Source organism: Mesoplodon bidens, assembly GCF_964165515.1.
Source record: "Mesoplodon bidens genome assembly, chromosome: 10".
Classification (NCBI taxonomy): domain Eukaryota; kingdom Metazoa; phylum Chordata; class Mammalia; order Artiodactyla; family Ziphiidae; genus Mesoplodon; species Mesoplodon bidens.
The window spans coordinates 49,363,146-49,386,217 of NC_138172.1; the positions used below are offsets into that span (position 1 = coordinate 49,363,146).

The 23,072-nt window shown below is 38.2% G+C and overlaps 1 protein-coding gene across 2 annotated transcripts in view; it reads right to left on the reverse strand.

Moving 5' to 3' along the window:
* LRRFIP2 (LRR binding FLII interacting protein 2) overlaps positions 1–23,072 on the reverse strand; it is a 121,866-nt gene that overhangs the window by 51,841 nt on the left and 46,953 nt on the right. Inside the window, exons 4-14 of one of the 2 annotated variants that reach the window (XM_081245807.1) lie at positions 20,419–20,463; positions 16,944–17,012; positions 13,875–13,916; positions 12,354–12,419; positions 10,974–11,048; positions 9,629–9,679; positions 9,503–9,547; positions 8,605–8,652; positions 8,106–8,162; positions 5,354–5,422; positions 2,912–3,001 (exon numbers count right to left, since the gene is read on the reverse strand). The exons of the other annotated variant lie outside the window; for it this stretch is intronic. Of the exons in view, the coding sequence (XP_081101933.1) occupies positions 2,912–3,001; positions 5,354–5,422; positions 8,106–8,162; positions 8,605–8,652; positions 9,503–9,547; positions 9,629–9,679; positions 10,974–11,048; positions 12,354–12,419; positions 13,875–13,916; positions 16,944–17,012; positions 20,419–20,463 (657 nt within the window). The remainder of the gene's footprint in view (positions 1–2,911; positions 3,002–5,353; positions 5,423–8,105; positions 8,163–8,604; positions 8,653–9,502; positions 9,548–9,628; positions 9,680–10,973; positions 11,049–12,353; positions 12,420–13,874; positions 13,917–16,943; positions 17,013–20,418; positions 20,464–23,072) is intronic. 2 annotated transcript variants of the gene reach the window in all.

Consider the following 23,072-nt stretch of genomic DNA (forward strand, 5'->3'; position numbering starts at 1 on the left):
AGCCTACTATTCTCAAAAACTTTCAATATTATGCCATTACACTCCTAAATAATTAAATAGGTAATTTTCCAATCAAGAAAAGGGTTCCAGGCTTCCCTGGTGGCGCAGTGGTTGAGAGTCCGCCTGCTGATGCAGGGGACGCGGGTTCGTGCTCCGGTCCGGGAAGATCCCACATGCCGCGGAGCGGCTGGGCCCGTGAGCCATGGCCGCTGAGCCTGCGCATCCGGAGCCTGTGCTCCGCAACGGGAGAGGCCACAGCAGTGAGAGGCCCGCATACAGCAAAAAAAAAAAAAAAAAAGAAAAGGGTTCCCTTGATAGCTGGAAATGGAAAGATAGCTGACAGGCTTATATCAATAATATTTCATATTCGTATTAATGCACAAAGAAGAGCACATGATGGCAAACTTTATTGCTTCTTTTAAGAATTTCAAATTATCAACTCGTAAACAAAGTCTTAAGTATCATCTTTTCCATATTTCAGTGATAAATGCCTTTGCCTTATTTATGTCTGGGAAATCTGAAAATGCTTTGCTCTTGACATCAGAGTATAGATTGTTCCTCTTTAAATCTACACTCTTTGATTATTTGTTGAAATTAGTACATGAGAAATATTTCTTAGAATACATATCTTGTCAAATCTTTGAAACCCTTGGTTTCTTCTTAAAAGAAAGATATTTCTTATTCTCTGATTAAGAGGCCCTTTGACCTTCGTTTCAGCAAATGGCTACTTTGACAGATAATTTTATCCTACTAAAATGGTAAAACACAATCTGAACCTTTTTGAGTGGAAACAGAATTTTAGTTGTGAACACTTTTTTTTTTTTTTTGGCTGCGTTGGGTGTTCGTTGCTACGCACGGGCTTTCCCTAGTTGTGGTGAGCAGGGGCTACTCTTTGTTGCGGTGCGCGGGCTTCTCATTGCAGTGGCTTCTCTTGATGCAGAGCATGGGCTCTAGGTGCGCGGGCTTCAGTAGCAGTGGCTCACGGGCTCTAGAGAGCAGGCTCAGTAGTTGTGGCGCACGGGCTTAGTTGCTCCGTGGCATGTGGGATCTTCCCGGACCAGGGCTCAAACCCGTGTCCCCTGCATCGGCAGGCAGACTCTTAACCACTGCGCCACCAGGGAAGCCCCGTGAACACATTTTAATACCATCATTTGAAAGAGTTGTTTAGAAATAAAGATGTATTTTATTCCAAATTTTTTTGCTCTAGAGAGGGGCCCAACATATATTTTAGGCTTTGCCAAGAGGTAAAATTAAGGATATTATATAAGTACTTAGAAAACCATTAAAAAACAAAAAACAAAGGAAACTTTGGCTGGTAGGCTATAAAATAACAGGGGGCTGGCCAGATTTGCCAACCACTGCTCTAGAGAAGCTTGTGCTTATGTTACAAAGTATACAACATGATTCGATATACATATATACAGACTATATACATATATATCAAATCATTATGCTATATACCTTAAATATGTATACTTTTTATTAAAGTATGTAGACAAATCAAAATAACTACCTGGCAAAAGAAAAGAGTTTTATTTAATTAGTAGAGGCAGTGGAAGACTAAAAAAAACTGTCAACCTTTTCACTCCTGTGTAGTTACTAAGATAAATTGCCAAGAAATAAACGTTAAGGAGGACATAGTCAGTAATTGAGACATCACATTAGATGCTAAAAGAATTCAAAGTTTTAAAGAGAAAAGGTGTACACAATAAATTAAATTGTTTATATCTATGAAAAAATAGGTTACTAAGCAAATTAATAAAATGGGCAATATTTCAAGGGAAGGACTTGGGAGCCAGTCTTCTAACTTTGTGTGCAGAGAGACTGCTGATGTGACCAAGGTCAAGATGGGACTGTTGCTCAGCCAGCCAGCTTTGAGCGCCAACAATCTGGAATACTTAAGGACAATACTCAAAATTGTTTTCTAGGATTAGTCATCCAGAAATAGCTATTTAAATACAATCGGTGATGTGCTAAATATAGATAATTCTCTCTTCATTAAAAAACTGTCTAATTTTTTGTTAAGGCACCCTGCCTCATCTGCTTCAAAGCGCTTGATAATTAGGACAGCGTTGGTCCAAGGGCAAACAACACTAATGCCAGTTACGGAGAGACATCACAGACAGAAAATCAGGCTGTTACATACATCAGGCAGGTAGACATCTGCTGGTCTAGGTTCCTTCATTAAGGTAAACGCCTCAAGGCATTTCTACTGGACAGGCTTTCCTAAATTCAGTTCCCAATGAATGTGAAAGCAATAGATAGGCATTTCTTCAAAACAATGCCATAATCCAAATGTTCAAAATCTATTCAGATTCTTCCCAGTTACTATAAATTAGTGACTCTTTGCTAAGTAGGATATTTTATTGTTCAACCTTCAAAGTTTACCTAAAAATTGATAGATTCTCCAAAATGAAAAGGGAAGAATAATTTTAAGACTGATCAGGAATATCTAAATATGGGCTAGGTATTAGATGGTTTTAAGGAATTATTTTTCATTTCATTAGGTATGATAATGGCACAGTAAATAAAGAAAAAAGTTCTCAACTAGAGACGCATACTGAACTATTTATTGGGAAATGGCATGATGTATGGGATTTGCTTTAAAGTACTTCAGAAAAAAAAGGAGGGAAAGGGGAAGAAATAGATGAAACATAATTGGCAAAATATTGATAATTGCTGGAGCTGCTGATGGGTTCTATGGGGGAAAATTTCCACAGGAAAAATGTTTTAAAAAATCAGAACATAACAATATATACATTTCAAAACAAAACAAATAACTGTATTTTATGCTAGTGTGCTGAAATAAATATTTCCTAGGCAGTAAATTAAGTTCCTAATTTAAAAATAGCTATTTTGTTAGCTGTTAGTCACAAGCCTGAGACAGTGAATCCCCATGCACTGCACTCACGCTGGTCAGATCTGGGATGCTGACATCATCCATGTCGGAGACCACGCTACCCCTACGATTGGAGCGACTAAAATAATCAGCTGCAGAAACCTTTCAGTCAGGAAAAAAATGAGATGCTTTAAAAGTTAAGAAGAGAGAGAAGAAAAAGATAAGAACATTGGCATATGGGGGATTTATTTATTTTTCGTGTGTGATAAAGTATCATGAAATGAAATGAGGAAACTGCTGTGATTTACCTACTCAAGAAGGTGAGAAAGAAATGTAAAGGGTTCCTAAGTGACATCACAGCTCCCTAAAATAAGCTCTTATTATTCATCTTAGCTAGAGTTCTATGCTATAGAGATCATCCATGTACTGCCTGAGAACCAGCATCACCCTCACCATGAGGGATTCTAGGATAGCATTTACCTAAAGCCTCTACTAAGTAATTTCACAAATGTATAATGCATTATAGCTATCAGCTCTGTTTAGCACATATATCCTGAATGCGGAACTATCTGCAGAGTATTTACTGTGCCTTTTACCAATTTCCACAGTTCCCTCTTTTTCATATTCCTCAGGACCGAGAACTGTAGAAAAAAATAATGAAAGAACTACACTGGCCTCTTTCTGGTTCCCCAGACATACCCAGTCTCTTCCCACCTTCGCTGTTGGCATTGGCCTAGGAAGATCTCCTCCCAGCTCTTCAAGCAGCTCTTCAAGCAGTTCAACTCTCAGCTCAAAGGTCAACTCCCTTGGAGAAGCCTTCTCTGATCACCCCATCCAAGGGATCTCTCTCTCTCTCTCTCTGTCTCACACACACACACACACACACACACACACACACACAAACACACACACCACTCAATATCTTCTATAATATCACCTGCTTTTTCTCTTCACAGTCACCGGGTTTACTTTCTCTTTTTTGTTCCTATCTTTATCAGTTTATTTTCTATTTCTTTCACCAGGATATAAGCTCCATGAAATCAGAAATCTGGTCTATGTGGCTTACCACATTATTCCCAGCACTTAACATGGCCCCTCACATATAACAGGTACTCCCTCCTTACACATTTGTTGAATTAATAAATAATGAATATTTTTTACCTCAATCATCAGCTGTTCTTTACCTCAGCTCTGTCTGATTACCTTGCTCAAAATCTCTTCTCTTCCAGAAAGGAATCTGGAAGCCCATCCACAGAGATGCTTTCCTTAAGGCTTACAAATATGAAGTTTTGCTAAGAGCTGAGATAATCAAGCAACAGTATTCTTGTTCACAGTAATACAACTTAGATTTACATATAATAATATAACGGTACCCACTATCTCAGAATTTTGATAGTTATTTTCTATATAGTAATCCATTTAATCCATATATTAAGCCTACCTACAAAGATAGTCATTACATGCCCATTGTACAAATAAAGAAATCGCTATTAACACAACTAACAGGTTGGAGAAATGGTTCAAGCCCAGGCATCATTATTTCAGAGCCCCTGCCCTTTCCACTCCATCACTTTCTGGGGTGCCTTCAGGTGTCATGGACTGTTCTTTCTCCTGCAGCTCTGAGTATGAGCATTAACTGGCTTGCCAATGGACCACAACTGTCTTAATTAGATCACTGGATTTCTGGCAACAAAGCTCACAAACCCTTGCTGTTCTCCTCTTCTATGAAAACTTTGTGTCTACAATCTTTCACAAAACATGACTTGTATTAAATGACCTTCTATTTTCTTAAAGGAATTATAGCCTCTTACTTATTGGGCTCTTTTGTTTTAGCTCTAAGCTGACACACCATCCTCACCAATGTAATTTTCGAATCAATTTTTAAGTATAGCAAAAATGTCATCAGCCCTCTGTAAAATTTCTTGCTTCATCAAAAGAATAACCTGAAATTATATAATTTGTATTCTAACATAGCTATTTGTTACCTCTATAATTTTAACTCTAGTTGAATTCTAAGACCAAAATTTTTAAATTTTGCCATCAGCAACTCAAAGTATTCCTGGGCCTTAAAAGATGTATAAACTATGGTTAAATTTAAATACACAGCGAAGAAAACAACTAATTAATGGCAGCATGATTTCTAATCCATAGTAATGAGTTTTAAACAATGTGGAGGCATTAATTTTGCTTGAGAAATTTTTTGGTTTTGGTGAATTTGGTTTTGGTCACATACATGCACGTGCATAAAATAGCAACAAAAAATTAAAAGTGAAAATCTGTCAAGTACACAATGACTAGCACATAAGAGGTGTCACTAGGAAAGCTTACATAGCCCACTAAGAAAATGTATTCTCAGGAATACATTTCTGAAGGCAAGTTATTCATATAAACTAAATTTGAAGAAAACGCTCATTTTGTCAAGTGCAAATTTCATTTTCCAACAGATTTCACGTGATCACACAGTGTTGCAATTTTAAAACTCATCGTATGTGTTTGCATGCAAATCACGCTCACCACACTCTCCCTTCGCCCACGGCTGGCACGACCAGAAGAAGCAATGCTTGCAGTGTCATCGTCGATAAACTATAGATATTAAAAGCAGATAATGAAAAAGATGCAGTTTCACTACAGGTCTTCCCTGACTGAAGGCACATGAGGTAAGGCTTTGGGAAGCACACAAACACTCTCCATAAGCATAATAATTAGCAACATCTATCGTGCACCATTAAACCAAAAAGCTGTTTCAAGGCATAATGGACGATCATTAAAAACCAAAAGATATTTCCAAAAAGCACAAAGAATAAAATAGTACTTCATCTTTTATTTAAGTTAAATGAAAGAAAAGGGGTGGGGGGCATGACTCTACTGGCCAAAACCACCCAGGGACTTCATGATTTTTAAACCTCTAGGCCTGGGCTTCCCTGGTGGCGCAGTGGTTGAGAGTCCGCCCGCCGATGCGGGAGACACGGGTTCGTGCCCCGGTCCGGGAAGATCCCACATGCCGTGGAGCGGCTGGGCCCGTGAGCCATGGCCGCTGAGCCTGCGCGTCCGGAGCCTGTGCTCCGCAACGGGAGAGGCCACAACAGTGAGAGGCCCACGTACCGCAAAAAAAATAAAAATAAAAATAATAATAAACCTCTAGGCCCTTTGGGGTCCTATCAGGGGTCAATAAATACACAATGTTTTAGTTTGGGAGAGAAAATAAAAGAATCTTCTTAAGTGAAATAATATAAGTCAAAGACAGAATTTCCTACCACCAAGGACACTAAAATGATGATTCTTACTGTCCTTTATTCATTCCTATGCAGCAGGTGGAGATATTTCTAATATCACCACACAGTTTTCTTCCTCTTTCACCAGCAGTGGAAGACTCATCTTCAATATATGTAGGTTGCCTCCATTCTGACATCACTAAGAAACCATTCTGGCATCATTGGGATAAAACCTCTGAGCTCAACTTGCAAATAAAAGAGCATTTAGCCAGCACACACGGACAAGATTCTACACTTGACTGAAAATATTACCATAATTTTGTTTGCAAGGGACCGTCACAGTTGGGACACTAAAAATGCTACCAGGCCCAAGAATTGCCAAGTGGAATTTTATTACCCAGTGGGTTAAAAGTAAACTTCCTCCTTACGTGAAAACATCCCTGTAATAACTTTCATCTCCTTAAACATCCCTGTAATAACTTTTTGTTAGCTATTAGAGTAGAATTCTTGATAAGTGCCACTTGGAAATGGCAGAAGAAACGAGCCAAACATATATGTAGAAGAAAGTCCATATATCTCACCTATTCCACTCCACAAAGTACCCTATGTTGACCATTAAGAAACTACTTAATAATTTCTCCAATTTTGACACTGTCAAGAATAACAAGGTAGTTCCTAAAGTCATCATTTGTTATTGAAAATGTTAATTACTAGAGTTTTTTGGTGGGTAATATGGCAATATATAGCATAATTTAAATGTAAATACTCTGATTCCCATCATTTCATGATTAGCAATTTACCATGCAGATCTACTCATACAAGTCCACAAAAATATACTTGCATAAGCATGTTCACTGTACAAGTGTCTGTAGTAGCAAAACTCTGACAACCTAAATGTCCATCAAAACGGGAGCAATTTTTCAAATTTACAGCTCAGGCACTAACGGAATGATCCATTGCCATTAAAAAAAAATGTGCTGACATAAAACTATCTCCAAGAGGCACTCAGTGGAAACAGTAATGGACATGGTTTACTTTTTAAAATCTTTTAAATGTCAAAAAAAGAATGGAAAAGACTGACAAAAATATGAAATAGATCTTTATATACTGATTTGAAAAGATACTTTGAGTAAAGAAAACAAGTTGAAGAGCAGTATGTATACAAGTCATTTACATACTGTTCAAATAAAGGACACTCATATATACATGAAATATCTCTGAAAGGATATACAAGAACAGAGGTTGCATTTGGGGAATGGATATAGGAGGAAAGGGTCAGAGAACTTTTATTTTGTACTTTCCTTAAGCTAATATTACATTTATAAATTAAAAAAATGTTTTAATACTCCAGAAAGACTGGGTGATTAGAATTGTCCCAGTTTTCTGTTTTCTGTAGCAATTTTTTTTTTTTTTTTGCCGTACATGGGCGTCTCACCGCTGCAGCCTCCCTCATTGCAGAGCACAGGCTCCGGATGCGCAGGCTCAGCGGCCATGGCCCATGGGCCCAGCCGCTCCGTGGCATGTGGGATCTTCCCGGACCAGGGCACGAACCTGTGTCCCCTGCATCGGCAGGCGGACTCTCAACCACTGTGCCACCAGGGAAGCCCTGTAGCAATTTTTAAAAGCTGACTTATTTGATTTCTTCTCCTCCCACTCCACTGATTGACAGGCTGGTAAGCAAATGAAATGGTTCAATGTAGGAAGTAGAGATGAAAAGGAGAAAGGAAAAGGATCAGGCAACCAACTCATAGTCTAAATTATCACCACTGAGAAGACAAGAATTTCCACACAAATTACAGTTACATATAAATTTAAAAAAAATTCTAATGGCACTGGTTCCAGACTCATTTAAGAAATTATGTGCTTAAGTCACATTCATACAGAAACCACTGGTTAGGACAAATTAGTTCTCGAGTTTGTGTACTGAAGGAAAATGATAATCCATGCACAATAGAGTGAAACACACCACATCCTCAATATTCTGAATGGTGAGTACAGATTAATGAAACAATCAAAAGTGTCTATAAAGCATGCAAAGAGACTAGACAGCTCACCACAGGACTGCTTCGGGCTGAACTTGTTCTTGATGAGTGAAAACTGTATTCAGATGGCTATAAAGTTTCCAAGAAGAAAAGTTTTACAATAACGATTAGCTCCTTTTCCTGCTGGGAATACATCAGTGCCCCTGGACCTAACTCGCCCCTGGTTCCCAGGTGAAGATAACTGTTCCTCCCCGGCCTGAACTCTACTTCACTCCCACCCTCACCATCCAGCAGCCCACGGCAGGAGGGAGAAGAAAGGCCCTGAGAAACGCTGTTCCCAGCCTCTTCCTGAGGAACTAATGAGCCAGAAAAGAGGTTTCTCTACTTGTATTGCCTTCATACTTTAAGCCACAGTTTCCAGCAGGTGCCTTCTCACAGCTTGGGTGAGAGCCACCATTGGCAAGCTGATGGATCACAGCTTGTAATTATAGGTCAGATTAAATGACTCTGTAAGTAAACTGTGCCCACCTACACACCACCCTCCTCACCACCTCTGCCCGCTTAGACTTACAGTTCGAGAACCATAAGGGTTATATAATCCACCATCATACAATGACGCCTAAAGAACAAAGGAAATGTCATTTATCTATTCAGCATCAAAGTTATTTTGAAAATGACATAAAATCTTTGCAGTACCTAGTTCCAAAAAAGTTTTGAAGAATGGTGTTAACGTGTACAGCCTCCCAAGGTGGTAACACTCATTTATGTATGCATAAATTCCTGTGTCAGCCTCATTAAAACTTCAAACTCACACTTCATTTAAAAAGCACCACTGGTTACAGCACTGCCTTTCATCATCATGTTATGAAATTAGGAGAACATTTACGACTTTATTCTCTCAAAAGAGGAAATAGAACAGAAAAGAAAGTGAGGTACAGAAAGCATTTTGCCCACTGTTACGATAAAATTAAGTACAAAGCCTCAGGTTCCCAGTCCACTAGAACAGCCCACAAGACAACAAACAACAGTTGGAAATCAACCAATTCCAACTCGCACATTACACAGAGCTACTGTTTTGTCTTTCTAGTCAGCTGGCTGGCTCCATTAGAGCCTAGTATTAACATGGCCAAGGCCACAGCTGTTCCCCCCCAAAATATGACACCCCATGCATGGGCAGCCATCTCACAAAAGTATGCAAGTGTAGTGCAACCCATGCAAGTCTACCTCCTCTACAGGAAGTCAATTCTAAGCAAGGGCCTACCGACAGCCAGCAGTATCTACCCCTATGACATGCTCATTTTTGCTCCCCCGAAGTTTTGTATTTTAAGCACAGGCAGCACAGTCTGCAGTACACATAGCATTAAAGCCATGTGTCCTTGACTATTCTGGAGGAAAGATGGCAAGCCAGAGTCAGCACCGTGACAATGGCCCCACCAGGGGTACACACGTTGGAAGAGGAAAATACACACCAGACTGGCACTTCTCAGAAGACCAGAATTTGCAGTAGGGGAGGCCTATGGAGAAAGCACATGATTTAACCCAAAGAAAAGCAACTGATAGCTATGAAGGCACCATACTCCTCAGGAAGTACTAACCCTGTAGCTCTTAGATGTTGCCAGGGGGTCACTGTATAGGGAAGAAGACTGCTAAGAAACAAAACAAAACAAAACAAGCAAAAAAAAAAAAAAAAAAGGGAAAAAGAAAAGGAGAATCAGCCTCACCATCATGCAAGTAGAAGATATATTTATTTTATACTCCATAATTCATTAGTAATTCTTGAGTGTTTAAGGCAGTTCAGTGACACACAATTTGAGAAAAACTTAATCATTAGAAATCTCTTTGAATACCAATTTTAAGGGATAAGAAAGAAACACACTTGGAATAGTTTCCTATAAATGGGTAAGTCCTATTGGTCTTTGAACATTAGTGTTAGGAGATGGGATGGGCACCTAAGAAAACACTCAGGAAAAGAGGGCCATGGCACAGGGAGTATGGCACAGTGTCCACATCCCAGTCCCCAGCAGCTCCTGCGACATCTAATGGGCTTATCCTGATTATTGGGGAACCAGGTAAATGAACTCTGAGTTATTGCTATAAACACTCTCCCAAATAGATTAGAAAACGTGTATTTCACAACAAGCCATGGACCAAGTGCCTTAGTTTAATTAGATAAATTGTACTGGTCACAATGAATCCACACACTAACGAGGCACAGCATTTTTAAAAAAGGAATTAAATCTTTTTCCTGATGTCATCTCAGGACACAATTTTCAGTTTTTTTCACCAAGCCCAATCAGACATGGAAAATAAGATACATAAATATCTAAGTTATGCTTTGACAACTGAATTATTTCAAATGTACTATGCTCCATATATTTAAATGTGTTTTAAATGTATGATGTGCCAAATGCCTTGAAAAAACAAGAGATTCTAACATTAGATATAATTACATTCTTCTCATCCCACGTACAGTTTAAATTTTCACATGTATGTTTTTAATAAAAGGGCATACACTGTGATATGTACTGCTGCCCACAACTTATTTTGAAATGCATCCCCCCAAAAAGATGGACTGACGGATGGATAGAGGGACAGCTGGACAGATAATTACATGATAAAGGAAATATAGTAAAATATCAATTGTAGAATCTGAGTGGTAGGTACACAGGTGGTTACTATACAATCCTTTGAACTTTTTTTGTATGTTAAATATTTTTCATTAAAAAAACTGGAAAAAAATGGTACTCATTTTAAATATGGTGATTCAATAGTTCCCGTTATTTAAAGATACACTCACACAGACTATGTGAATTCAGTTACCACAAACTAGTATATACACAGCCATTCACAGATTAGTTCTAACTAGTCAAAATGCAACAGGGGATTAGAAATGTGTTAAAGTTGGATAAAACACACGAAGCCAAAAAACTTGTGACAAACCCGAGTATAGCAGGCAGAGGTGGGTTTGCTATGTCTAAGACTGCTATAGTTTCTCTGGTCAAAGTAGAGGCCACTCTGCAAAAAGCAAAATTAAACACATTTTTCTTAGGTTAAATGCTGTTAACCTAAAAACACAGAGGCAAAGTCGGATATTGCCAAACCCCTTCTCCTCCAAAACAATGATTTTAAAGCATTGAATCATATTAGGTGAAAGTGAAAATAACAACTATTTCAGGTCTCTCAAAAAAGATTAATATTAAAGATTAATATTAAAAAATATTAATATTAACTATTTTCAAACCAAGTCATTGCTATTTTTTTTCTTTTTTTACTTTAAAAACAAGAGTATAAACCCTCAGACAAAATGGAATGGAAATAATAAATGATTTATTCTCATGTCATACTTAGGAATGTCCTTAAAAAACTCAGGATGAGTAATTACCACTTTTGTAATCTATTTGGCAATGCCACAGAAATCATTAAAGTTATTTTTTTCAAAACTCCTGGCCCTGCCCGAGGCACCAGGACTCACCTCTCCCCAGAGCTCCCAACACTGCCCCCACCAGGGCATCTCACTAATGTCCTCTCCATTTCATTCTCTCCCCTTTCCTCATTGCTACCAGCCAAAGCCTCCCAACCCTCTCTCCACCCCACCAATGGTCAGAACCCTGCCCATGGGAACCTTGAGTTAGCAGAGAGCTTAGGACTGTACTTCCTCTGCCAGTGCTGTAGCAACCTGACAGGAAAGAGGTGTTCCTAGCACCCCAAATGGGCATTCTAGACATTTTTTCCTCCACAGAAATGTTTAGCAAGGTCGGCTGGAATGGAGAGCACTATTAGTTCCATAGTTTGATTACATTATTGGTTGAAGAGTCTTCTGCAAGACAGCATGGGAACTCTGCCATTACGTACTTTATTGTTTCTACCAGAAAATTAATTTCAAGTTCCCAAAATTATAAAATCTATAAAGACAATCATTCAGAAAGAAACCTATATGTGACTTTGGTACTACTTATAATACCACAACTAAATCAATTCAAATTTCTAAAATGGGTATAAGAATCTCACTAAGCCTATTCTTAAGGTATAGTCCTCCAAAGAACAGTTCATAAATGAAAATACATTGTTAATGAACATCGTAGGACACTTTCCTAACGCTAGCCGCTAGGGTTAGATATATTAACTTGATATTAAATCTTGTAAATGAAAACAAAATTATTTTTAAATAAGTTCTGATAAGTCATGTTTCAGTATATTATCAAGTTTCAATAATGCCTTAAGAGCACACCAATGCAGTCTTAATTCTTAAGTTCCGTAAAAGTAATCAGTGAATTTTACAGCCACACAAAATACTGTGGTATGAGACACAACAGAACTAACCAGTGGGTCTTTATGAGAACCAGAAGATCTCTTCTTCATTCCATCAGAGTGACTGTAAGAATGATTCTGGAAGTAAATATTGAATACAAGGATCATATAGTGAAGTTTAAAAATAATTTAATAAAATTCATCTTAAAATCATACACAGAAAGATCCACCTGAGACAGAGTAGTCTACATGCACTCTATTTCCCACCTGTTAGTAAATGATTCACTGCCCTTGACTGGCTAAGACACACAGCCTCTCTACACACCTGCATTCCCCCTCACCTGTCCTGTGCCATCCAGCTCAGTGTCTAGTCAACTAAAAACTTAATTAGGACTCAGAGCCAGGCAGGATATTTGTGGGGACCCTCACCCCACGCCTCATTTGAGCCCCTGCCCATGGGACTATCTTTTTAAAAAAGGTATGAGTGACAAGAGAGTCTACTTCCTTCCACAGTCCTCCTTACCTAAAGGCCAAAAAGCAATCCTGTGCATCAATCAAAACAAGATTGAGAACAGAAAACATAACATTGTACTGCCCAAGACAGTCCTCTTAACCCAAGTTAGTGGTCCCACCGCATGTGCTGCTCAGAGGAAAGCAGCCAACGTGGTATGGATTGTCTCGAGTAGCAGCAGCATCATTAGACAATAATCTGACATCTGAGTCCTTTGGAGATAGCACCGTCTCAACACGTAACTTCTCCTAGGAGTACAGAGCCAAGTGTATGTGAGGGGATAGAGGACAGCGATACTACTAAACAGGTCAATTGGTAGACAAGAAGTCCAATCTAGGTATGCACCGTTGGCCTGTAATGAGGAGGTGCAGCTAGAAGGGTCCTAGCTATTAACAGTCTGCTCTACGCAAATCATCTGAAACATGCACAGCTAGATCCTGAATCAGTAATTATACACTCATTTTTCTTTTCAGAATATGCATAGCTTTCCTTTTATACATTACCCTGAACATTTAAGAGCTGCTGATATAGTCTAGCAACTCAGGCAATCTATTGACATATTAACCCAAGAAAAACATGCGATAACTTCCTTGGCCAAAATGACATACCATAAAAAAACCAAATCAAGCAAAAAATGAGTGGACATAACTGATGCTTCAGGTGTCATCTGTCACTGCTGGATGCTTTCACACCTGTTGGCTTGTGACACAGAACATGAAACACAGTAGGGCCTGTGCCGCCATAGTTCAGTACGTATCAAAACACTGCTGGAAACATGTCTTCCAGGGCAATGAGTATGTGTCAGCTGGGTGGCTCATTATTTTAAGAAAAGATACTACTACCAATCTTAGTCCTGAATAGGGAAGCAAATAATTTTTATCTGATCCTGATATTCTAAAAGACAAAGTTATTCAAGTGCTAAATTATGCCACAAGTACACAACACTAGATTTTGCTTTGTTAGTCATACATTTCCCCCAAACATTATAACAAACCTATGAAAAAGTCATAATCTATGATTAGCATCATCAGATGTTTATAAAGTAAAACTCCACATTTAACATGAAGTTATGCACTACATACTAATGATGAAAGTCTTGACGATGTATCCTTGAAAACATCATACTGGATTTCAGGAAAAGGTGTAAGTTGGTTGTATTTCCAAAATCAGAAATATAAAGAGGGGAAAAAGTAACATTCATAAAGTTATTAAAAATCCAGCACTATTTTAAAAGCCCAAAATTATTAAACACAAAGGCTGTGACATTTGAATTAAAGAATATTCTTCCCTCTCATTCTTTCCTAGTATAGGTTATTGCTAAACTATACATACAGCAAAAACTGCATGTTCTCTTTCAAAAACAGAATTTATAATCAGTAATGGTGAGATGATTCATCCCAGTACACTATAGCACAAAACACCCAAGGAAGCCTTTAAACACAGGAATTAAGCATTCTGAAGTCAAAAGATGTTTTACTTTTTCTTATTGTGTCTGTCACCACCGTTTTCCATTATTTGAAACATGGCAAAAGCAAGGCATGGAGAGGCAATGAAGCAGGATCACGTAACTAGTATAATAAAGCTTACAAAAAAAACAAAAACAAAAAGCAAACAAACAAGAAAACAATTGCAGCATCAAAAGGGTGAGAGTTCCGGGCTTCCCTGGTGGCGCAGTGGTTGAGAGTCCACCTGCCGATGCAGGGGATGCGGGTTCGTGCCCCGGTCCGGGAGGATCCCACATGCCACGGAGCGGCTGGGCCCGTGAGCCATGGCCGCTGAGCCTGCGCGTCCGGAGCCTGTGCTCCGCAGTGGGAGGGGCCACGGCAGTGAGAGGCCCGCATACCGCAAGGAAAAAAAAAAAAAAAAGTTGAGTCCTTGGTAGCAACCTCAAGGACTTGATTTTTAAAAAAAAAAGGGGGGGGGGAGAGTTCCCTTGTATCTGCTTGTGCACACACCTGAAAAACTTCCTTCCTCAAGAACTTTCCTTATGAAAAACAGTGAACAAAACTAGAAACTTGGCTGGAGTAAAGTGTGGATTACATACATTCATGACAAGACCAGAAAAACCACACTTCACATAGGGTCTTTACAAAGATAATATGTGTAACACCACATTTCAAATCCAAGAAACTGAATTAAATAGTAACTAACTGCTCAGATTTGTGGTTTCCTAACTTTATTTATTTATTTATTTATTTATTTTTGCGGTACCCGGGCCTCTCACTGTTGTGGCCTCTCCCGTTGCGGAGCACAGGCTCCGGATGCGCAGGCTCAGTGGCCATGGCTCACGGGCCCAGCCGCTCCGTGGCATGTGGGATCCTCCAGGACCGGGGCACGAACCCGTGTCCCCTGCATCGGCAGGCGGACTCTCAACCACTGCGCCACCAGAGAAGCCCCTAACTTTATTTTTTAAGCATTCTAGCTCAGATTTTTTAAAGCAATTTGACCCAGAAGAGCAATGTATAAAACAACAAAACAATACATAAAACAAAAGCAATAAACAAGTTCCTCAGGTAGTTTGCTAAAAATATCTTTCTTTTGCAACTTTATACCCATTTAGGATTCTAGGGAACACTATTCAAAAACCTGATCTAAAGTAATGTTTTCCTAAGTGTGGACTGCAACTCATTAGTAGTTCACAAAATCAATTTATGGGTTCAACCAACATTAAAAAAAATAAAAATAGAAAATACTAGAGTTTATCATGTACAGTAAGAGTAAATACTATTTTGTGAAACTTCTGTTTCTATAATATATTTTATATACTTATATACATACAAACACACAGGCATATGTCTGCATATGTATACTGGATTATGGTGCAAAATGCATCCCTTTTATAGAGGTTGCAATTTTAAAAAGCTTAAAATACACTAGAAGATCAAATTATATAGTGTAGTTCTAATAAAGCATTAAAATAATAGTTCAGATAGAACAAAGGCCCTCCCTTCATGCCCAATGAGATGGTCATTTACAAAAGATATTGCAGAACCCCCCCCAAAATATACCTCATAAGTATAAGGCTAAGTGGCATAATTTTACCACCAGTGTAAATTCAGTGAAAATGATACTGCAATAAATACTAAAAAGTGCTGGAGCAAAATATCTGCATTTGCATGCTTTTCTTATATTATCTTGAAAACAGAATATAAAGAGTGTTATTACATGTGTAAAAAAAAATCTTGTTTATCCAGAATTTTCTAAAATGCCTAAGGGTGTGCATTTGGTGGTAAACGATGTGTAATGGTAAAATGTCACTATGGTGAATAACATTTCACTGAAAATAAAGTTCCTTCTCTATGGAAGTTTCACTTAACGCCTTTTCTCAGTTAACAAAATATCTTTTTTGTTTAAAAAAAAAACCATGACCAAAACATGTATTACTCAAGTCACACATTCTTGCATATAAACTATTCCATTCTCCCAACCAGATAAGTTCACTGAAGGGATCAGTCATGTCTTAGTTCTTCTCATCCTCTCTGTAACACCAACGGCCTTTTGCAAAAGCTTAAGATTTAACAAGTTGAACTGAAATTGACCTATTTTGATTTTCCTTTTCCAAAATACAATGCAGAGCTCATATAGTTCAATTTAATTAATTTATTTATTTGGCCATGGTGCACCGCTTGCGGGATCTTAGTTCCCCAACCAGGGATTGAACCCAGGTCCTGGCATTGGAAGAGCGGAGTCCTAACCACTGGACCGCCAGGGAATTCCCTCAGGTAGTTTTAAAAATTGCTGAATCTGGTAGAAAAAACCCATAAGTTGGACACCCCACTTGCTACTAGAACAACTGAGTAAACAAAAAGAATCTTCCAATACGTGCCAGTTGGTATTTATGTTATTTAAAAACAAATGATTCATCAAAGGAGGGAGAACTGAAAATATTAAGGGTTCTAGCTAAATAAAAGTGTTTCCAAACTTGCTATTATAATCTATCCAAAAATGTTTTTTTTAACACTCAGAAAAAGTTACCTCAAAGTTTTCATTTGGAAATTAAATTTTTTAAAAGTACAGAAAAAGGTTGTAGAAACAAAGTTCAGCAGGTGTTCATTTCTGTTAGAATGGACCTATTACTCAAGCCCCCAGGACTCTGTGAGTCAACAGTGAACGCACAACACTATCACGGCACATTTCTCTGGGCTACACACCATGACGCCTTTCCTTTTGGGTGTACTGGCTCTGCTCCAATGTGTCCCCATTACGTCCTTCGATGGGTTCTTCCATGGAATTAAACAGTGTAGGAGTAAATGACAAAACACAAATTGCAAGCATATTAAAATTAACTTCATTAAAATTATACTAAGGCAATTGATATATAAATGGGAACTGATAAAAACAACAGTAAAAATCTCCACCAATTAAAACTGCAGTGTATCTCTACCACTCTGATTCAAGATCACCTCATTTTCTAATTTTGGATCTCTTCCTTATAGTCTTCTTGTATTTCACTGTATAAAGCAGTGACCAAGCACTTTGTAAGATTTTTTTTTTTTAAGGTAGATGTTTTTTAAAGAAACAGATTGTTTCAATTCTAGACTCAGGGCTTTGATTTAATCTTCCTTCCCCAAACCTACCATTCAGTCTTGAACTATCTTTGCTCTTTCTATTTTTATGGAGAATGTCTATAACACTGTTACCATCTCCAGCCCAAATAGCTTCTGGCAGGACACCTTTCAAGAAAGCAGTACCTGAAAGTTAACTGGACAAAAGGAAAGATCAAAGTCCTAAGAATGTGGCATAAAACCATAAATACATCTGCCTCATATCCAGGTACATATATCTAATGTTCATATGTCAAATACAAGGTCCAAAAGTCTTAGACATTTTAATATACAGCTCATAAGTTTAAAAAAAAACTGGCAGAGAAATACCAAAACCCCCCAAATAATATAGCAAATCCCGATAAAATTTAGGTCAGTGTTTTTTTTTGTTTTTTTTTTTTGCGGTATGCAGGCCTCTCACTGTTGTGGCCTCTCCTGTTGTGGAGCACAGGCTCCAGATGCGCAGGCTCAGTGGCCATGGCTCACAGGCCTAGCCGCTCCGCGGCATGTGGGATCTTCCCGGAACGGGACACGAACCCGTGTCCCCTGCTTCGGCAGGCGGACTCTCAACCACTGCGCCACCAGGGAAGCCCTAGGTCAGTGTTTTAAACCATCACAATTATTTTTACAGAGAACAAAAGTTGTCTACGTATTTATTCAGTTTAATGTAGACGGTAAAGTTACTTTAAAAAGCAAATAATCTGATGAAAACTTAGAACTCCCAATATTATCTAGTTAAGAGAAAAAAGAAAAAAAATCTTATCTCAATTACATTTCTTTTAAAATATGTTACTAGTGAGCTTTCATTTCAAATCAGACATTTCCAGGGAAGTCTAAATATTTTAAATGTGCTAAATGTACACTCACACACAGTAAAGTTCCAAAGTCTCCTCTACAGGGTAAAATTTTTTTATTAATCTTTAAGTTCGCATACTGATTTTTTTAATTAGGAGCTTTACTTTTTTTCCCATAACAGCAAATTTTCATAATTACCATAATGAAATAAAATACTGTGAGAGTTCTAGTTATATCTTAAATTTAATGATATAATTTCCATGAAATGAAAATCAACCTCATTACTTTATAGACACCCTGGATAAACAATTCCTTATTCATTTAATTGCAGATTTCTTTTTTGTTTGTTTGCAGATGTTTTAAAGGCCCCTAAATTAGGTTGAACTTGGATGGTTTTACCATCAGGTTAAACTAATATATAATCAAGTTTTCCATACAAATTTACAAATAACCTGCTTGATAAAAACTGTGTGAAACTTCACACTATGAACATTACAACAAAAAGTAAAGGGAAAACTCATACGTTTTTTTAAAGAGAGGAAAGATGGGATTATTTTCAAAGCCCTTAAGGCTCAACTCTTTTTTTTTTTTTTTTGCGGTACGCTGGCCTCTCACTGTTGTGGCCTCTCCTGTTGCGGAGCACAGGCTCCGGACGCGCAGGCTCAGCGGCCATGGCTCACGGGCCCAGCCGCTCTGCGGCATGTGGGATCTCCCCGGACCGGGGCACGAACCCGTGTCCCCTGCATCGGCAGGCGGACTCTCAACCACTGCGCCACCAGGGAAGCCCAAGGCTCAACTTTTAAGCTTCTGTTGACTAACTCCCTGTGAGAAAAAAACTAATATCTCCAGGGAGAAGCATGAAAAGTTTTTCTTAAAGTATTTCTCGGCAAGATCAGCTTGGTGCTTTGTAACCACCTAGAGGGGTGGGATAGGGAGGTGGGAGGGAGATGCAAGAGGGAGGAGATAAGGGGATATATGTATATGTATAGCTGATTCACTTTGTTATAAAGCAGAAACTAACACACCATTGTAAAGCAATTATACTCCAATAAAGATGTTAAAAAAACAAAACAAAACAAAAACAAACAAAAAAAGTATTTCCCCTGCAAAGTCATTCTTACGCTACTGATTAGATTTCTATAAAGGTTTTTTAATATTCTTATAAATCTAAATTTTTATAATTAACCAAAATACTTATGATTCAAGAATTAGTTTACTAACTTATTCTAAAAAGACAGTAGATTACATTTACCAGTAAGAAATATAACCAGAGTAAAAGACTATTTAAGAATACAAACACATCAATAATTAGTATACCAGGACACACTCAGTTTAATATAGTGTATTTTTATACATTATACAAGATAGGAAGAAAACTAGACTTGGGGAGAATTAACAAATATAGACCTTAGCAAGAAAGGTAATTTTGCTGATGAAAAATCTAGATGTAAGTACATATACAATATTATCAATGTGTAAATTAAAAAAGCATTGCTCTAAGGTTTAAAGCACAATTCTTTAAGAAGAGAGTCAGTTTCCTGGCACAATATGCAAGCCTTTGATGAGCGATTTCTCATTTATCTTGATTTACAATGATGTACGCTAAAAACTTGAGACAAACTACAAAATGTTAATCAAAATGTTGAAGCATGATAATTTCTATAAGTATGAAAAGACAGGCATTTTTTAAATCAGCTCAATTTTCCCACTGAATAAAACTATAATTAGTCACCCAAGCCCCAAAATAATAAATTTTATTTAATAAATTGTCATTTAAAAAAATATGAAAGTAGGAAAAATCTGAAAGTTAGAACCATGCTGATGTTATTCTATAAAATTAACCTTATTATTTTGTGATGGTTTTCCAAAATCAAAGGTCCTTTTATAGAAAAAGTGAATATATATGTTAATAGATGAAAATATTCATGATTTTAGAACTGATTTACTTACAGCAATAATCTGAAAGCATCATTTTCCGATGAAATAGCTTTGCCAATATTTCTGTGTTTTAAAAAAAGGCAGGGGCTTCCCTGGTGGCGCAGTGGTTGAGAGTCCGCCTGCCAATGCAGGGGACACAGGTTCGTGCCCCGGTCCGGGAGGATCCCACATGCCGCAGAGCAGCTGGGCCCGTGAGCCATGGCTGCTGAGCCTGTGCGTCCGGAGCCTGTGCTCCGCAATGGGAGAGGCCACAACAGTGAGAGGCCTGCGTACCGCAAAAAAAAGAAAAAAAAAAAAAAGGCAAAGGGATAGCTTTGCTATGGGTGTATAAACAACTTAAAATACCAACCCTGTGACTGCCAAGACTTCGAATGGACAACGCATCCTCAACTCCCTGATAAAAATAAAAACAAACAGAGTAAAGGTGTGTGAGTGACTCTGGCAAGTTGATGAGGAAAAGTATTAGAGGCAAGTTTGTAGGTTATTACAAACCAGAGAAGGACGACGATGACTGGACCGGTGGGAATACCTGGCCCTTTCCAACTCATCCTGGGAAAGGAGAAAGTACATGGAGAGTTAATCACTCAGAGGAGGGCTGTCGGTCAGAACAGTTGAGCACAGCAGCACCTTCCCAACAGCAGGCGGTAGGGACAGCTCAGCCTCAAAAGCTGCGTTTGGGGCAGCCATGTCCCTCAGTTGGAAAGAAAGTAGAAATAATCTTGGCAATGTTTTTATATGAACACGTGTGTGTGTATCTATCATGTATCTATCTATCTATCTATCTATTTATGGATAGATAGATAGATAGATAGATCTGACCACTTGCAGAAGGTACTCTATATATGACCAAGGGAGTTCAATATACCAAGATAAAAATAAGCAAGTATACTTAAACAGAAATTGAGGTCAGCATTAAAAGCAGACTTTGATCTATTTTTTCATTATGATGTTTACCCAAGGCAGGAAGAAATGTTTATTTTATTACAGATGTGGTTTAAGGTGACAATGTGTTGCTTTAAAAAGATTTGGGTTATAATTTTGTGCTCATTGCAAAAAAATTTTTTTCTTTTTCTTTTACCACTCTAACTGGAAAAGAAGAGAACTAAATGAAATAGCCCCTGACTGTGTTGTTAATATGAAAAACTACTTAAAATTAGAAGAAATCGAATAAATATTTCAGAATTGATAAAGTTACCTCAAAGTTATGCCTTATGAAGATTGTTAAAAAAAACTGACCAAAAAAAAAGAAAACCTCCAGTTGACTAATTAAATGTAATTCTAAACTTTTCCATATTCAGCTATTAGCACTGGAGCTTTAAGTACAGAGTCGTGAAATTAAATGACAGTCACTAGAACCTAATCAAGTGTAAGAAACTTCTGATGAGAATTTCAAAGTCCCAAGTGTTAAAGTAATTTGCATTGACTAAGAATCTACACAAAACTGTCCAGCTGAGTTCATAGCTAATCAACACTGCTTTTGCCAAAATGCATCAATCCTTCAACACCCCATGACGATACAGCACTATCATCATGCAGGCAGAGCAGGCAGCTATGCCTGACCATTCATCTCAAATCCAGAAACAGTAATTCAACTGAAACACCACAATTTAATGTTTTATTTTGGTCATGATCTTTGAATACAAGTCCAAAACACTCTTGATTGTCATGTGCTGTGTACACTGATGCATTTGATCAAATCTGTTCAGAAGTCTGTTTATAAGCACCAGTATGATTCAATGATTCAATATCCAACATGGTGTTCTGATCTTTAGGAATTCATCACCGATTCACATTTTTGTTATGTAATAGACACATGTAATCTGTAAGGAGCCAAGAAAGTTTCTTCCCTTTCTTTGATTATCAGGTGATATACCACAAAAGTTTGGGGAGCATGTGTGTTAGCCCAGCAGAGTAGGTACAGCTTATTAAGTGGTAACCAGTTCTAGGCTAGTTAGCTTGGTTAGTATAAAGAGCCTTGTGCTATGCAGGCAAGTTAATTCTACATGCCCCCTCCCAGTATTATTTGGGGTACTAGGGTGACATACATGGTTTAATGCTCAATCTTTATTCTATCCTTTCTTTTCATTCCACCTACTACACAAGAGCACTTTTAAAAAACCCGCCTCTACACATGAAAAGTTACTCAACATCATTAATTATTAGAGAAATGCAAATCAAAACTACAATGAGGTATCACCTCACATCAGTCAGAATGGCCATCGTCAAAAAATCTACAAACAATAAATGCTGGAGAGGGTGCGGAGAAAAGGGAACCCTTTTGCACTATTGGTGCCAATGTAAATTGATACAGCCACTATGGAGAACAGTATGGAAGTTCCTTAAAAAACTAAAAATAGAACTACCATATGACCCAGCAATCCCACTACTGGGGATATACCCTGAGAAAACCATAATTCAAAAGGACACATGTACCACCATGTTCACTGCTACACTATTTACCATAGCCAGTACATGGAAGCAACCTAAATGTCCATTGACAGATGAATGGATAAAGATGTGGTACATATGTACAATGGAATATTACTCAGCCATAAAAAGGAAAGAAACTGGGTCATTTGTAGAGATGTGGATGGACCTAGAGTCTGTCATGCCGAGTGACGTAAGCCAGAAAGAGAAAAAGAAATATCGTACATTAATGCATATATATGGAATCTAGAAAAATCATACAGATGAACCTATTTGCAGGGCAGGAATAGAGATGCAGACGTAGAGAACGGACTTGTGGACACAGTGGGGGCAGGGGAGGGTGGGACGAATTGGGAGATTAGGTTTGACATAAATACACTACCATGTGTAAAATAGATAGCTAGTGGGAACCTGCTGTATAGCTCAGGGAGCTCAGCTTGGTGCTCTGCGACGACCTAGATGGGTGGGATGGGTGGGGGAAGGGGGAGAGGGAGGTCCAAGAGGGAGGGGCTATAGGTATACATATAACTGATTCACTTCATTGTACAGCAGAGACTAACACAACATTGTAAAGCA